Source organism: Rhinatrema bivittatum, chromosome 6 (genome assembly GCF_901001135.1).
Source record: "Rhinatrema bivittatum chromosome 6, aRhiBiv1.1, whole genome shotgun sequence".
Taxonomy (NCBI): domain Eukaryota; kingdom Metazoa; phylum Chordata; class Amphibia; order Gymnophiona; family Rhinatrematidae; genus Rhinatrema; species Rhinatrema bivittatum.
In genome coordinates, this window is record NC_042620.1 from 222,219,666 (window position 1) to 222,237,535 (window position 17,870).

Genomic DNA, 17,870 nt, shown 5'->3' on the forward strand with positions numbered 1-17,870 from the left:
AAAGGCTAAAGTGGTTAGGGCTGTTCAGCTTGGAGAAGAGACGGCTGAGAGGGAATATGATAGAGGTCTTTAAAATCATGAGAGGTCTAGAATGGGTAGATGTCAATCAGTTATTTACTCTTTCTGATAATAGAAGGACTAGGGTGCATGCCATGAAGTTAGCAAGTAGCACATTTAAAACTAATTGTAGAAAATTATTTTTCACTCAACACACAATTAAGCTCTGGAATTTGTTGCCAGAGGATGTGGTTAGTGTAGTTAGGGGCAGATTTTAAAAGCCCTACGCGTGTAAATCCAGCTGGATTTACACGCGTAGTGGGGTTATGTGCGCCGAGCCTATTTTGCATAGGCCCGGCGACATGCGTATGTCCCGGGGCTTTGTGAAAGGGGCGGGGCGGGACCGAGGCCTCCGGCACAGCGGTTGTGCAACTTATGGAATAAAGGTTGGGGGGGTTAGGTAGGGCTGGGGGGCGGGTTAGTTTGGGAAAGGGAGGGGAAGGTGGGGGGGGAGGGGCGAAGGAAAGTTCCCTCCGAGGCTGCTCCGAAATCGTAGGGCTTTTAAAATCTGCCCCTAACTACACTAACCACATCTTCTGGCAACAAATTCCAGAGCTTAATTGTGTGTTCAGTGAAAAATAATTTTCTACAATTAGTTTTAAATGTGCTACTTGCTAACTTCATGGCATGTACCCTATATATTTATTTATTTTTAACATTTATATACCGACATTCTTGTATAGAATACAAATCACACCGGTTTACAGTAAACATAATTTTGCATGGGAGCATTACATAGAACAGTCTGGTAAACAGTGAACTAAACAACGCCTAGGAACATTACATGGAACACACGGGTATAAACATAACTGTGGTACAAATAACAGGGTGACTGGGACTTCAGGTTGCCCTTTGAGAGACAAACCTGGGGGTGAATAAGCGTTCAATAAGTATTTAAATAAGTGTTCAATAAATATTTAATAAAAGCTACTTAAATAATGAGTTAACCAATATCTGAGCCAGAGGGAATAATGAAAGATCATGCGGAGAATGGGAGGAGTAGAGCTTTAGATAGCCATAGGACTTGGGTAGTAGTGAAATTAGTAACGTGAACTTCAGTAGAGGGTCAGGCTCGGTGGATCTAAACGCTGAACGGTGCGTAAAAGTCTTTAGAGAACGATTTTTGTGCTGTAGAGCTTGCATAAAAATTCTGGGGTTGGGAGGAATTAATAAAAATCTGATGCTAGGAGGGAACAAGGAACCACTGGTGGAAGGAAATATAATAACTGTGAGGGAAGGAAGATTAAGACTGGTTGGCAGGTCTTCCGTCGGCAGGATCCTGAAAAAATAGAAGGACCCTAGTCCTTCTATTATCAGAAAGATTAAATAACTGATTGACATCTACCCATTCTAGACCTCTCATGATTTTAAACACCTCTATCATATTCCCTCTCAGCCGTCTCTTCTCCAAGCTGAACAGCCCTAACCTTTTTAGCCTTTCCTCATAGGGAGCTGTTCCACCCCCTTTATCATTTTGGTTGCCCTTCTCTGTACCTTTTCTAGTTCAACTATAACTTTTTTGAGATGTGGTGACGAGAATTATACACAGTACTTAAGATGCGGTCTCACTATGGAGCGATACAGAGGCATTATGACATTTTCTGTTTTATTCACCATTCCCTTCCTAATAATTCCTAACATTGTTTGCTTTTTTGACTGCCGCAGCACACTAAGCCAACGATTTCAATGTATTATCCACTATGATGCCTCGATCTTCCTGGGTAGTAAATCCTAAAATGAAACCTAACATTGAGTAACTACAGCATAGGTTATTTTTACCTATATGCAACACCTTGCACTTGTCCACATTAAATTTCATCTGCCATTTGGAAGCCCAATCTTCCAGTCTCACAAGGTCCTCCTGCAATTTATCACAATCTGCTTGTGATTTAGGTACTCTGAATAATTTTGTATCATCTTCAAATTTGATTACCTCACTCATCATATTCCTTTCCAGATCATTTATAAATATATTGAAAAGCACCGGTCCAAGTACAGATCCCTGAGGCACTCTACTGTTTACCCTTTTCCACTGAGAAAACTGACCATTTAATTCTACTCACTGTTTCCTGTCTTTTAACCAATTTGTAATCCACGAAAGTACATCGCCTCCTATCCCATGACTTTTTAGTTTTCTTAGAAGCCGCTCATGAGGGACTTTGTCAAATGCCTTCTGAAAATCCAAATACACTACATCTACCAGTTCACCTTTATCCATGTTTATTAAGCCCTTCAAAAAAATGAAGCAGATTTGTGAGGCAAGACTGTGTTCCACTAAACTATGTCTTTCTATATGCTCTGTGATTTTGATCTTTAGAATAGTTGCCACTATTTTTCCCGGCACTGAAGTCAGGCTCACTGATCTATAGTTTCCTGGGTCATCCCTGGAGCCCTTTTTAAATATTGGGATTACAATGGCCACCCTCCAGTCTTCAGGAACAATGGATGATTTTAATGCTAGGTTACAAATTTTAACTAATATATCGGAGGGAACAGGGAAAGCCATCGGGGCTTCCCTAGGGCTCGGCACGTGCAAGGTACACAAGTGTGCACCCCCTTGCGCGCGCCAACCCTGGAGTTTATAACATGTGCGTGGCTGCGCGTGCATGTTATAAAATCGGGCGTAGATTTGTGCACGCCGGGTTGCACGCACAAATCTACGCCCGCGCGTAGGTATTAAAATCTGGCCCTTATTGTAGCTGGGTTTGGATACGTTCTTGGAGGAGAAATCCATTAACTACTATTAATCAAGTTGTCTTAGGGAATAGTCACTGATATTACTGGCATCAGTAGCATGGGATCTACTTAGTGTTTGGGTACTTGCCAGGTACTTGTAGCCTGGATTGGCCACTGTTGGAAACAGGATGCTGAGCTTGATGGACCCTTGGTCTGACCCAGTATGGCAGTTTCTTAAGTTCACCATGAAGCTTACTAGAAGAAGAACCAGTGGAGTGATTGTTGAGGTCAACAGGATCCCTTTGAGTAGAGGAATTGTAGGAGAAGGACAGTTTAAGGTTCAATAATACAACTGCATTTTAACTGTTTTTCCTTATATTTGCTGTTCTCAAGAACAGAGTACACTACAAAATGTTTGTAAGCACTGTGCTATAACATTACCTAACAAAATGATATCATCTCCTGTTGCATATGAAGAAAAGAACATTGCATCTTGTTCCTGTCTTTGGTGATTGTTGATCATGGTGTTCATGTTTGAGAAAACATGACATGTGCCTCTTTTGCAACCAGTTCACAGCTCAACTCACTTGAATTAACATTGTAATAAAAATCTACATAAATTAATTTAATTTTAAAATGATTTGCTTAAATGCAAATTTATGCAATTTGATGAAATAACATTTTCCTGAATTAAAATTTATTAATGTAGAAACAATGATTCTGTATCAGATAAAATGAATGACTTCTTTACCTGAAAGTATTGCCATGCATTTCCTATCGACTTGTCTCTCTCTCTCTGCTTTCCTCAGAAAGCATGGTAAAAACTATCAGAATATTTGTGGTTCAAAATATTAGTTATGGATTTCAATTCAGTTCAGGGCTATGCGCCTTCTTTGAATCTGATCTCTTGGTTTCTCTCACTGTATTCCCCATGCTCTCTCAACAAGATTACAGCTGTCCACATTCACTCTGCACTTACAGGGTCATTCTTTATTCTGCGATGTGCCAGTATCGCATGTGGTACGGCTTTATTGCATGCGATAAGGTCCTACCGCATGTGATACTGGCTGCATCGCAGAGGTATTATTCTAATTAGGGGAAGAGAAGGAGTGTGGGTGGGGCTTGGGCTGAGTTATGTCCCGGCAGCGCTGTGGGCGATAATGTTATCCATATTATCGCCTGCAGCACCGTGGGAAATAACTACACCTTTTCCCGTGGCACTATGGGGGCGATAGTGTGCTGTGCGGTTGCACCGTGGAAGGCAAAACTGCACCGCCGCAATGCGACCATAGAAACATAGAAATGATGGCAGAAAAAGACCAATCGGCCCATCCAGTCTGCCCAGCAAGCTCCCACACTTATTTTCCCATACTTATCTGTTTCATCTGCCACCAAGTTCAGGGCCCTTGTTGGTAATTGTTTGATTCAAATTTCCTGCCATCCCCTGTCATTGATGCAGAGAGTAATGTTGGAGTTGCATCAAAGGTGAGCATAAGACTTAATGGTTAAGGGTCATAACCTCCGCATCAAGCAAGTTACCCCGATGCTTGGTTACCCAGACTGCACAGATGTTGGATGTCTGAATGTAAAACCTATTTTCCACATTTCCACCCTACCGTTGAAGCAAAGAGCAGTGCTGTATATGTATTCAAAGTGATGTACCAGGCTTAATTGGTTTAGGATAGTAACCGTCGTAATAAGCAAGCTACCCCCACTCTTATTTGTTTACCCAGATTGTGAAGTTCATTCCTTGTTGGTGGTTGTCTGAATGCAAATCCTGTTTTCCACATTTCCCCCTGCCGTAGAAGCAGAGAGTGACTCTGTATATGCATTCAAAGTGATATCAGGCTTAATTGGTTTAGGGTAGTAACCGCCGTAATAAGCAAGCTACCCCCATGCTTCATTGTTTACCCATATTGTGAAGTTCAGTCCTTGTTGGTTGTTATCTGAATGGAAATCCCCTTTCCACATTTCCCCTTGCTGTTGAAGCAGAGAGCAATGTTGGAGTTGTGAAGGCTTATTCAGTAAGGGTAGTAATCATCAGGTAGTAGCCTCCATTCCAGTACTCACCCCCATGGCTCTTCTTTTCATTCCCATCCTCTAGCCTTTATGGATCCACAGTGTTTATCCCATACCCCTTTGAAATCCTTCACAGTTTTAGTCTTCACCACTTCCTCCGGAAGGGCATTCCAGGCATCCACCACCCTCTCCGTGAAGAAATACTTCCTGACATTGGTTCTGAGTCTTCTTCCCTGGAGCTTCAAATCATGTCCCCTTGTTCTACTGATTTTTTTCCAACGGATCATTAAAACCTTTCAAGTGTCTGAAAGTCTGTATCATATCACCCCTGTTCCTTCTCTCCTCCAGGGTGTACATATTTAGGTTCTTCAATCTCTCCTCATAAGTCATTTGATGAAGACCATTCACCTTTCTGGTCACCCTTCTCTGGACCGCCTCCATCTTGTCTCTGTCCCTTTGGAGATACGGTCTCCAGAACTGAACACAGTACTCCAGGTGAGGCCTCACCAAGGCCCTGTACAAGGGGATCATCACTTCCTTTCTCTTACTAGATATTGCTCTCTCGATGCAGCCCAGCATTCTTCTGGCTTTAGCTTTCGCCTCATCACATTGTTTCGCCGACTTCAGATCATTAGACACTATCACCCCAAGGTCTCTCTCCTGCTCCGTACACATCAGCCCTTCACCCCCCATCAAATACTGTTCTTTCGGATTTCCACATCCCGTATGCATGACTCTGCACTTCTTGGCATTGAATCTCAGCTGCCATATCTTTGACCACTCTTCCAGCTTCCTTAAATCCCACTCCTTCCAGCGTGTCCACTCTGTTGCAGATCTTATTATCCGCAAAAAGACAGACCTTACCTTCTATCCCATCCGCAATGTCGCTCACAAAGATATTGAACAGGACCAGTCCCAACACTGATCCTTGCGGCCCTCCGCTTAACACTGCTCTCTCTTCAGAATAAGTTACATTTACCATCACACATTGTCTTTTGTCCGTCAACCAGTTTGCAATCCAGGCCACCACCTCGGCATTCACTCCTAAGCTTCTCATTTTATTCACAAGCCTCCTGTGCGGGACCGTATCAAAAGCTTTTCTGAAATCCAAGTAGATGACATCGAGTGCTCTTCCTCGATCTAATTCCCTAGTCACCTAATCAAAAAGGTCAATCAGATTTCTCTGACAGGACCTTCCCTTGGTGAATCCATGCTGCCTCTGGTCCAGCAATTCTTCCGACTGCAGATAGTTCACTATTCTTTTTTGCAGCAGCGACTCCCATTACTTTTCCTACTTTTCTGTAGTTTTCAGCCTCCTCTCTGCTCCCACTCTTGTGAAGCAGGCCCACAACCGCTCTTCTCCAATCACTCGGCACCACTCCCGTTTCTAGGGATCTATTGAACAGGTCACGCAGCGGACCTGCCAGCACATCTCTGAGCTCCTTCAGTATCCTGGATGAACCTCATCAGGCCACATGACTTTGTCAACTTTTAGTTTTCCAAGCTCTTCCCATACCCGTAATTTTCTTCAGCCCACCCAGCTCCTTACTCAGATTATGAACTCTTTCCCAACCAGTTCATGATTGATATATTATTGAACCCTGTAAATAGTTACCCGGTTTCCATGTTATCTTGTTAGTTTTCTGTACCGCATAGTTATTGTTCCATGTAATGGCACTGCCAAAATGTTTCAAGTTATCTGTAAACTGATACGATGTGCAAACGGTTGTCGGTATATAAAAACCTCTAAATAAATAAATAAATAAATAAATACCTTCTCTTCTGTAAACAGAGTTACATCTACTCCACTCCCCTTCAGTTTCTTGTTAACTCCAGGGTCCTCTTTAGTGAACACCGAACTCCGGAGCGCACTATTAACCCGCATTTGGACGTGCGTTTTCGACGCGCTAGCTTTACCCCTTATTCAGTAAGGGGTAATAGCGTGTCGAAAATGCACGGCCAACCCCCCCCGAAACTAATAGCGCCCGCAACATGCAAATGCATGTTGATGGCCCTATTAGTTATTCCCGTGCGATTCAGTAAGTAAAATGTGCAGCCAAGCCGCACATTATACTTTCAGAAATTAGCGCCTACCCAAAGGTAGGCGTTAATTTCTGCCGGCACCAGGAAACTGTACAGAAAAGCAGTAAAAACTGCTTTTCTGTACACCCTCGACTTAATATCATGGCGATATTAAGTCGGAGGTCCCAAAAGTAAAAAATAATTAAAAATTTAAAAAAAAATTAAAAATCAGCCTGCAGCTCGTGGGTTGAAAACCGGACGCTCAATTTTGCCGGCATCTAGTTTCTGAACCCGTGGCTGTCAGCGGGTTTGAGAACTGCCGCCGCTCCTCTAAAAAAAAGAGGCACTAGGGACGCGCCCTCATTTGAATACTGAATCGCGCGCACAGGAGAGTGGCCTGTGCGCATACCGGGAGAGTGGGTGCTCGCCTGCTCTCCCACGACTTTTACTGGATCGGCCTGATTAATCCTTTTCACCTTTCAATTTCACTATACCACTTTGGACTTTTCTCCTTTCTCTGATGTATCTGAAAAATGTTTTGTCACCTCGCTTTACTTCTTTGGCAATCCTTTCTTCCGCTTGACTTTTTGCCATCTTGATTACTTTCTTTGTCTCCCTCAGTTCCATCAGATATTCTTCCTTGTGCACCTCCCTTTCGGATCCTTTATATTTCTTGAATGCTGTTCTTTTAGCTTTTGTTTTGTCAGCCACCTCCTTCGAGAACCAGATAGGTTTCATTTTTCTTTTGCTTTTCATTACTTTTCTAACATATAGATTAGTTGCCTTGGTAATTGCTCCTTTTAGTTTGGTCCATTGTTGTTCCACATCTCTCTTGTTCTCCCAGCCTTCTAGTTCTTCCTCCTGGTACTTCCCCATTTCATCAAAGTCTGTGTTTTTGAACAGCAAAACTCGGGTCTTCGTGCTTCTTCTCTGTATCCTATTTGTGATATGAAACCATACCGTTTGATGATCACTGGTGCTGAGGTGGGCACCCACCTGGACATTAGAGACATTATCTCCATTGGTGAGCACTAAATCAAGAGTAGCTTCCTCCCTCGTGGGTTCCATTACCATTTGTTTGAACAGAGCCCCTTGCAGGGCATCCACTATCTCTCTACTTTGGTTAGATTCTGAGGAAGAGATTCTCCAGTCTACATCCGGCATATTAAAATCTCCAACAATCACCACTTCTCCTTTCTTTCCTATCTTTTGGATGTCGTCAACCAGATCTCTGTCAAGCTGTCAAGCTCTTCCATTTGATTTGGAGGCCTGCAAACCACTCCAATAAAAATGGATGCCCCATCATCTTTTTTTTAGGTCGGCCCATAGTGCTTCTTCTTTGCCCCATCTTCCTTGCAGCTCAGGTGCTTGGATATTGTTTCTGACATAAAGAGCCACTCCTCCCCCTTTCCTGTCCTTTCTGTCCTTCCTTAATAAGTTATAGCCTGGTATTGCCATATCCCAATCATGAGATTCCGTGAACCACGTCTCCGTGACAGCAACAACATCCAAGTCCCCTCTACCATTAGGGCTTGTAGATCTGGGATTTTATTGCCCAAACTACAAGCATTTGTACTCATAGCTTTCCAGCTTTTCTCGTTCAGTTATTGCTTTTTTTGGACTCCTTTTGTGCCTTATTTAGTTGAGTTTTGTTATCCACTTCACCCTTTTCCATTGCATTTGTATTTGGGGGGTGACATTCTCATTTCTTTCTGCCACCTCCAGCTTCTAGTTTAAATGCTTTATGACATAGGATTTGAATTTATCTCTTAGGATCCTTTTACCTGCCACAGACAGATGTAAGCCATCTTTGGCAAATAGCTTTTTATTGTTCCATGCACTGCCCCAGCCCCCAATAAATCTAAAACTTTGTCCCTTACACCAGGATTTGAGCCATACATTGAAGTTATTAATACGGCTTAGCCTTTCCTTCCCCTTTCCCTGAACAGGTAACACTTCTGCGCCTCATCATGAATCTAGGGGTTAGTTTGGGTTCCACTCTTTTTTTTTCTTTTAACTCTCCTATGGTACTCAGAGGTTGATCTCTAGTGCTCTCTTACGGAGTAACATTTTTAAGACCAAAACTTCTCTTTTTAAAGAGCCTTTATCATATTTAGAACTGAGCTGCCTTCTCTTTCTTATTTGTTCTTCTTTATCTGTCTTTCTCTCATTTTCATCTTGTTGTCTGCTGTTGATTTAGAATTGTTTGGATTTGTTGGTACCTTTAAATTATCAAACAGTTTCCTTTAGCAATATCCCTTTCCCCATACTACTTTATAATCTCACCCAAAGTATTTTTCTTTTGAAAGTTAATGTGGTTGCTCTTTCTACCTTTGAAAACAAACGCTGATGTTGTAATTCAGTCTGCGATTTATTTCTATACCGACATCACCATCACACTGATCTGATGTATAATTCTTGAAAACTAGTCACAAATTTATTAAGTTAAGTTCAATAAAAGGTATGACCTTCAACATGATTATCAGAGTTCCCACCTTCCCAGAAACAATCTAAGTCCATGTCATTTTCTACACACTCTCTCCTTCATCTGGAAATTACAGTATGGTCTATTTACTTATTTACCGTTGTTTGTTAACTGTTTTCCCCATCCAAAATGAATCACCCAAGATGGTATACAAAAAGAAAGTAAGCATTTCAAATATGCATAATAAGAACATAAAAATATGTATAAAATACAATAACAAAATAAATGTTTGAATAGAAATTAACACATTACAAGACTACATACTGTTTTATAGAATAAGAACTGACAGCAATGTTAGCAGCATGGTACAGACATTAGCGATTCCTGCCATGGCCTCAGGGATTTGAGGGCTTCTGGGTGGGGCAGATGTGAGGGTGAGGGTGAGGGTGTGGAAGAGGGAGGAATGAGGCCTGGAGTCATTCTTTCAATTTTAATTGCTTAGGGCAGTGTCAGGCGCTATGCCTCACAGGTCTTTTGAGATAAGAGGGGAGCCAAGATTGGGCGCTATGCTCCCACAGATGTTTCATTCTTTTGGTTGATGGAGTGGTGGTGTGTGAAGGGCCTGCTGGTCAAGGGATTATTTTTCATTTGTGTGTCTTACATATCACATCGGTTTACATTTAAACAAAATTTGCAGGAACTCATGCGTTACCTTTGTCAAATACATTAAACATTTAAATATGGGGATTGTTAACAAGGGATATAAAAGAACATGGGGAATGGCTAACACTACGGGATGCATGAAGGGGTGCACAAAGGGGAGTGCCCCTTTGTTGCGCCCCTTCAGCGCACAGCGAGCGACGCCTGGAGTTCTGGCGCCGTTTAACGTCCATCACAGTCCTCAGTGACATCAGAGGGGGCAGGTCTCCCGATCGAGGATCACTCACCGCCCCTCCCCTCTCAGTTCCAGATGGATTCTTTCACCTTTTTTTTCTTTCTTTCTCATCACTGTTAGTTATTTCAGGGAGCCCTCTGGTGATGGTGTGTGGCATCCCTGTGCGCAGGCACCCGGTGTCTTGGCGCCGTTTAACGTCCGTCACAGTCCTCAGTGACGACAGAGGGGGCAGGTCTCCCGATCGAGGATCACTCACCGCCCCTCCCCTCTCAGTTCCAGATGGATTCTTTCACCTTTTTTTTTCTTTCTTTCTTTCTGTCTTTCTCATCACTGTTAGTTATTTCAGGGAGCCCGGTGGTGATGGTGTGTGGCATCCCTGTGCACAGGCAACCGGTGTCTTGGCGCCGTTTAACGTCCGTCACAGTCCTCAGTGATGTCAGAGGGGGCAGGTCTCCCGATCGAGGATCACTCACCGGCCCTCCCCTCTCAGTTCCAGATGGATTCTTTCACCTTTTTTTTCTTTCTTTCTGTCTTTCTCATCACTGTTAGTTATTTCAGGGAGCCCGGTGGTGATGGTGTATGGCATCCATGTGCACAGGCACCCGGTGTTCTGGTGCCGTTTTTCACCTACCCAGATAACATAGGACTGCTTTCCACCACGACTAGACTTAGCCAAAAAAATTTAGCTGGATAGCTCTGATATTCAGCACTTCCCTGCTGTTTAAGCCCCACTCCAGAGCATCTCTGGTCCTCCTCTTTTTTATCTGGCTAAAACTTAGCTAGTCAGTGGGGAGAAATATTTAAACCGAGACTTATCCGGCTAAGTCCTGAACTTAGCCAGACAAATCCTTTTAAATATTACCCTCATAAATATTTCCTCCAGAGCTTATCATTCTATTTTGTCTTATGTTGTTTATTTTGCACCTGGACTAAATGTTGTGCTTTTAAACTTTTGATTTGTTCCCATTTTCAGTTCAAAAATATTGTGCCAATTATTTATTTATTTATTTATTTATTTATTTATTTATTTAGCATTTTTCTATACCGAACTTCATGGTTAAATACCATATCAGATCGGTTTACATCGAACGGGGGATAGAGAAACTTGTAACAGAAATGGAACAGTACAATATAATCAGAAGAGAGCAGTAAGTTACATTAAACAAGGACTATAAACTTGGAGGCTTTACAGCTTAGAAGTAAGAAGAATAAAAGGCCCGAGAAGGGCAATAACTTAAACACAAAAGTTGTAATGGATTCAGATTAAACAGGAAAAAATATTATCTGAGGAGTTAGGATAATCATAATAATAGGCAACATAAATAGTAGCATGGTTCCGTAGCTCGTGAATAGGTTGTTTGTCTATTGTGAGTCTGAAGGATCCGAGAAGGCTTGTTGGAACAGCCAAGTCTTAAGTTTTTTTTTGAATGTTAGTAGGCATGGTTCCAGCCTGAGGTCTGCGGGGAGGCTATTCCAGATGTTTGGACCTGCAAAAGAAAAAGCTCGGACCCTAGTCGAGACGAGGCGAATAGCTTTGGTTGGAGGGGATTGTAGCGTTCCTTTGTGGATTTCTCTAATTGGTCTGATGGAAGTATGGAGTTTGAGAGGGAATTCAAGGTCAAGATGAAAATAGTTATGGATGGACTTATGTATCAGGGTGAGAGATTTGTGAAGGATTCTGTGGTAGACTGGTAACCAGTGTAGGTTTCGGAGAGTGGGAGTAATATGTTCTCTTCGGTTGGACACTGATAGAGCTTTTACATGTTGCTACACATAGGGGCAGATTTTTAAAAAGTACGCCCGACCGGTGCAAACAAGAGCATGCCGGATTTTAATAGATACGCGCGTATCTTTTAAAATCCGGGGTCGGCGCATGCAAGGCTGTGCAAAATCGGCAGCCTGCGTGCGCCAAGCCGCGCAGCCTGCCTCCGTTCCCTCCCCCCCCCCCCCCACCTTCCCCTCCCTTCCCCTACCTAACCCCCCCCCCAGCCCTATCTAAACCCCCCTACCTTTGTTTGAAAAGTTACGCCTGCCTTGGGCAGGCGTAACTCGCGCACATCGGCCAGGGAGCAGTTTCGGAGGCCTCGGCCATGCCCCCGGGCGAGAACCATGCCTGCGGCCCCACCCCCGGATGACGCGCCGCCGAGACACGCCCCCCCAACACGCTTCCCCAGGAAAGCCCCAGGACTTACGTGCGTTCCGGGGCTTGTGCGCACCGCTGAGCCTATTCAACATAGGCTCGGCGCGCGCAGGGGGAGCTTGGAGCAGGTTTTCGGGGGGTATGCGCGTATCTTATGCACGTACCCCTTTGAAAATCTGCCCCTAACAGTATATATTTAAATAATCATCAGAGAATTTTTCATCCTTTTTGTTTGGACTGATTCTCTTTAAGTATTAAAGGCTCAATCAGCCAATATATATTACACCCTGTAGAGGTTACTTTGAATCTGGCACTCTGGTAGGCCAGTTCAGAATTTATAGGAGCATGAGCCAGCCAGCATGGTCCCAAATGTATTTTTTAATATAGAGCTAAGCATCAGCTTATGGTTTCACTTGCATTTTAACATGTGCATTTGTGTCATATCGCCTAATCATAACTGTCTAATGGCATTTTATACACCCATCTGCATGAAGTAAAAAAAAAAAAAATAAGAGATAGATAAGACATACTTGAAAAAAATTCCAGGAGACTGTTTTTCATTTGATATTCCCCAACATTTCTTTTAGGACTAGATTTACCTTTTATGATGATGCCCCACCCACTTCTTCCAGTCAGCCTACCTCCAGCATCTGTTGCCATGGCAATGAATCAGATGAACCACCTCAATACAATAGCCAGCATGGCCGCTGCTGCCCAGATGCACAGTCCTCTGTCCAGAGTGGGAGCCTCTGTTATCAAGGTAAGAGAAATTCACAAGAAAAATGATTCTATCTTTTGATGTTGAAAATAAGAATGCAAGTTAATTATTCGTACATACTGTACATTCTTACAAAATGTTCCTACATCATATGATATCATGTGGTTCACATTAAACTTAATTAGTGGTTATACTTTTTATTAAATGGTACTAATGACATTGTAAATGCTATACATGAAAGCAACACTGTTTTATATATATATATAGTAGTTTTAATGTTTCTCATTTTTCTATTTCTGAAAGATATATTTACTCAACGTCCACCTAATTCAGGCTTAAACAGCACTGCCAGGGCCAGATATATATATATATATATCTGTATTTCCCTGTACATACCCAGATCAGTCCAGACTCCTGGGTTTTGCCTCCCCTCCAGCAGAAAGTTTTACTGACACTGACACTTAACATGAGGTGCCACCTGCAGTCCCTCAGTATTTCTCTGTCTCCAGCAGATGGTGGAGGTGCAAAGCCTCGAGGGAAAAAAAAAAAAGGAGAGATCTCTGCAATTTGTCCTGGCCTCCCAAGGGGCAGTTAGGTCCTGGCGGGACTATCCCCCCTGGTATTCAAGGCAGACGAACAAGGGGTCGGGGACCCTTTCTTAGCTCACTCTTGTTGACCGCTGACCAGGGCTGACAGCTGGGGGTCCTGGTTCACTCACCTTGTGGAGGATTTCCAGAGTCTGTCATTTCTCAGGGAAGTAAATCTTTCCTTTTACTGTTTAAAAAAAAAAGAAAAACAATTAAAAAGAAGAATAACTACTCCAACAGGGTTGTTGTTTTTGTTAGAGTCAGTGCGCGGGGAGGTAGTGTCGCTCGTGGTCACGGCTCCGTTGCTTTGGGTTTTTGGTGGCTTTGCTCTCTCTTCCCTTCTCCTCTGCGCTTTTATTGCCCAAGGTTCGCTGCTTCTACTTTCTCTGGCTTCCCGATGCCTGTTCAGCGTGCAGAGATGTGCGTTGCTTTCTCACAGTGGGCTCTGTTCCTGATGCCTCCCCGGGGGGGAGGGGCCTTCGGAGAATGCAGCAGAACAACAGTCCTCTCGTCGCCGGAAGCCTGGGAGGCTCTCTTCGGCACGGCAGCCCTCAGCAGATCCCTTCCCCCTCAGCACAGAAACCGAGGCCATTTTAGCAACTTTCAGGTCCCCCACGTGAGCTGTGGAGGGGGAGGGGGGATATTCTTCCTGCTCTGTCACTGCAAGCAGGAACTTCCGGAGTACATCGGATCCTCAAAGGCCCGACTGCGGCAGCTGCAGGGGAGTCCCAGGCAAGCTCTGACTCTTCATCTAGCTTTTCCTCTGACTTTGTTCTTTTACTCCATAAGGCCTTTAAAGGGCTTTCTCCCAGGTTGGCAAAGAGGCCCAGGGCCCCAGAGGATGTGGGGGCCACAAGATTTAGAAGACTTAGCAGGGCGGCGGCTTCCTAGCTGGCAGCTGACAGCTCCTCCGAGACTTTTGAGCCGGAGGATTCTGCAGAATCCGGTCACCCAGGGGTCCGATCCAGTGGTTGGGGACCAGGTCCTGGACCCTGGTCTAGCCAAGTGCCCTGCGGTTGAAGGGGACGACCCTAAGGTAGTTTGGTTGTTCCATAGGGAAGAGCTGGCCCCTCTTATCCTAGCAGTTCTGGAGGAACTGGGGATTGAGGCTCCCAAAGAAGATTCCAATTTGGGAACAGTGGATCCTGACATGGTGGGCCTTCGGGGTCCAGCCAGGTCTTTTCCCTTTCATGATTCAGTTAGCGCCTTGCTGTTCTGGGAGTGGGATACTCCGGACATGGGTTTTTGAAGGTCAGTAGGGCTATGGATAAGCTTTATCTACTACCAGAGGAGGCTCTGGACCTTCTTAAGGTTCTGAAGGTGGACACTACAGTTTCGGCGGTTACCAAAAAGACATCCATCTCAGTCACTGGTGCAATGGCTCTTAAGGACCTTCAGGATAGAAGACTGAAAGCGCATCTCAAGAAGATCTTTGAGGGGTCGGCCTTAGGGGCCCGGGCGGCTATGTGTAGCAGCTTCGTGAGCAGGGCTTTGTGGGGTGCAGCATTTGAAGATGGATAAGTCCTTTTCTGAATCGGAGGCTCTTCAGGATGCGTGGCTGGAGGTCGTGGTGGCCTACAGTGCAAATGCATTATACGATCTTCTCAGGACTTCTTCCAGGGCTATGATGTCAGCTGTTTCCGCCCGCAGACTCCTGTGGCTAAGAAATTGGTCAGCTGACATTTCCTCCAAAGTGCAGCTGAGCTCTCGCCCTTTTAAAGGGAAATTACTTTTCGGTAAAGACCTGGAGGAGATCATCAAATCTCCAGGTGAGAATAAGGTGCATAAGTTGCCAGAGGATAAGGCGAACTAGAACACATTTTCTCCTCATTCTCGATTTCGGGGAAACTGAAAATTTTGGATTTCTAGGTCGGTGGGTTCCTCAGCGAGGCAGTTCTCGAGTAGACAACAGATCTGGAATCAGTCCTTTTATGGCTGAAGACCTGGTAGAGATGGCCCTTCTCAGGGGGCAGGCAGTCTCCCAATGAGGTGAAGCCAGTCCAGTCCTCCGTACCTGTGATAGGAGGCCGGCTGGCTCTTTTTTTATAAGGAGTGGGCCAAGATTACGTCAGACCAGTGAGTCTTAAATGTGATAAGTCAAGGTTACGCGTTAGAGTTTGCTCGGCCCCTAAGAGATCGGTTTATGGTATCCCCCTGCTCTTACGAAGAGAAGAGGTTAGCAGTACCAGACACCGTTCACCGCCTGCGAGATTTAAGGGCCATTGTCCCGGTGCCCCTGGAGGAGTGAGGGGTGGAACGTTATTCCATTTACGTCATAGTGCCCAAGAAAGAGGGCACGTTCCATCCCATACTCAATTAAAAGATGGTAAATGAAACTCTCCAGGTTCCACATGGAGACCCTACGTTCTGTGATTGCAGCCATACACAAGAGGGAGTTCCTTGTATCCCTGGACTTGATGCAGGCATACCTGCACATTGCGATCCGGTCCAATCATCAGAGGTATCTGAGGTTTGTGATTCTGGGGGAGCATTTTCAATTTTGTGCTCTCACCTTCGGCCTAGCGACAGCTCCCAGGACTTTTTCCAAGGTGATGGTAGTGGTGGCGGCGTCACTCCAGAAGGATGGGATCCTGGTTCACCCCTACTTGGACGACTGGCTAATTTGGGCGAAGTCGAATCCCTTAGTCAAGCGGCAGTAGACTTGGTCCTTCGGCGCCTGAGATCGTTGGGCTGGGTAGTCAATCTGGCCAAGAGCCACCTTGTTCCATCACAGACGTTGGAGTTCCTGCGATCCTGTTTCAACACCAGGATGGGGAAGGTTTACCTCACCAAAGTGTGGATATCAAAATTAGAAGCGCAGGTCCGGAGGTTATTAGCCAAGCGTTCACCCAGGGTCTGGGATTACTTGCAGGTTTTTGGATTTATGGCTTCTACATTGCACTTGGTGCCTTGAGAGTTTGCTTGTATGCGACCACTTCAGTCAATGTTGCTTTCCTGCTGGGGTCCGAAGTCCAAACAGTTTCAACTGCCTCTCCCTCTTCCACAGTTGGCTTGGTCCAGTCTTGCTTGGTGGCTCTGACTGAAGAAGCTACATTGAGGTATGGACTTGGATATTCCGACTTGGACATTAGTGACCACGGACACCAGTCTCTACGGTTGGGGAGCAGTTTGCCAGGAGCGCTATGTGCAAGGCCAGTGGTCAGCGGAGGAGGCCTCCTGGTCGATCAACCACTTGGAGACCAGAGCGGTGTGGCTAGCGCTACAGGCTCTTCTGCCCCGGTTGCAGGGGCAGGCTGTGAGGGTGCAGTCAGACAATGCGACAGCGGTAGCGTACATAATTCGCCGGGGGGGGGGGGTACCAAGAGCTGGGCAGTGGCTCAGGAAGCCTAAGAACTGATCAGCTGGGCAGAACTACACCTGGAGAGGCTGGTGGCCTCCCACATTGTGGGCTCAGGCAACATTCAGGTGGATTTTTTGAGCCAGCCAGGGAATGGGAACTATCGGAGAAGGCGTTTCGCCTTATTTGCCGCAGGTGGAACACTCCGTGCATGGATCTGATGGCGCCTTTCACAATGCCAAAGCTTTGCAGTTCTTCAGCCGGCGGAGGGAGCCAGGGGTGGAAAGCGTGGATGCCTGGTTCTGCCTTGGCCGTCAGATGTTCTCCTGTACGTGTACCCTCCATTGCCATTGGTCGGCAAGGTTGTCCAGTGCATAGAAATCCATTCAGGTGACATGAGTCTCGTGGCTCCAGAGTGGCCAAGGCGCCCGTGGTTTGCAGTCCTGATCAACCTGGCAGTCGACGGTCCATTGTGGTTTCATCTCCTGCCCAATCTTCTGCATCAAGATCCTGTTTGTTTGGATCAGGCAGATCGCTTTTGTCTAGCGGCCTGCCTTTTGAGAGGGAGCAGTTAAAGAATAAGGGTTATTTGGATGGAGTGATTGCTACCTTTTTGCAGTCCAGGAAGAAATCCACTTCTCTGGTGTATGTCAGGGTGTGGGGAGTTTTTGAGAATTGGTGTTTGGAACGCAAGGTGGTTCCTATCTGGGCCTCAGTGGGGGATATTTTGGCTTTCCTACAGGATGGTCTCGTTAAAAGTTTGTCCTTTAATTCCTTGAGGGTTCAGGTGTTGGTTCTAGGCTGTTTTCGTGGTAAGGTTCGTGGATTTGCCTTGTCCATGCATCCGGACATAGCGCATTTTCTTCGGAGGGGCGAAGCATATCCGGTCCCTGGTCCGGAATCCTTGCCCTTTCTGGAGCCTTAACGTGGTCCTGAAAGCCTTTTGTGCGCCCCCCATTTGAGCCTTTGAAGCGGGTTACTCTGAAGGACTTAACTTTGAAGGTGATTTTTCTGGTAGCTATGTGTTCGGCTC

The 17,870-nt window shown here is 45.2% G+C and overlaps 1 protein-coding gene across 5 annotated transcripts in view; it reads left to right on the forward strand.

Annotated features, from left to right (window-relative positions):
* The window catches only part of DACH2 (dachshund family transcription factor 2), a 912,520-nt gene that overhangs the window by 678,992 nt on the left and 215,658 nt on the right, over window positions 1–17,870 (forward strand). For all 5 annotated transcript variants that reach the window (XM_029606589.1, XM_029606588.1, XM_029606590.1 and 2 more), the window contains exon 5: window positions 12,822–12,994. In XM_029606589.1, coding sequence (XP_029462449.1) covers window positions 12,822–12,994 — 173 coding nt within the window. The remainder of the gene's footprint in view (window positions 1–12,821; window positions 12,995–17,870) is intronic.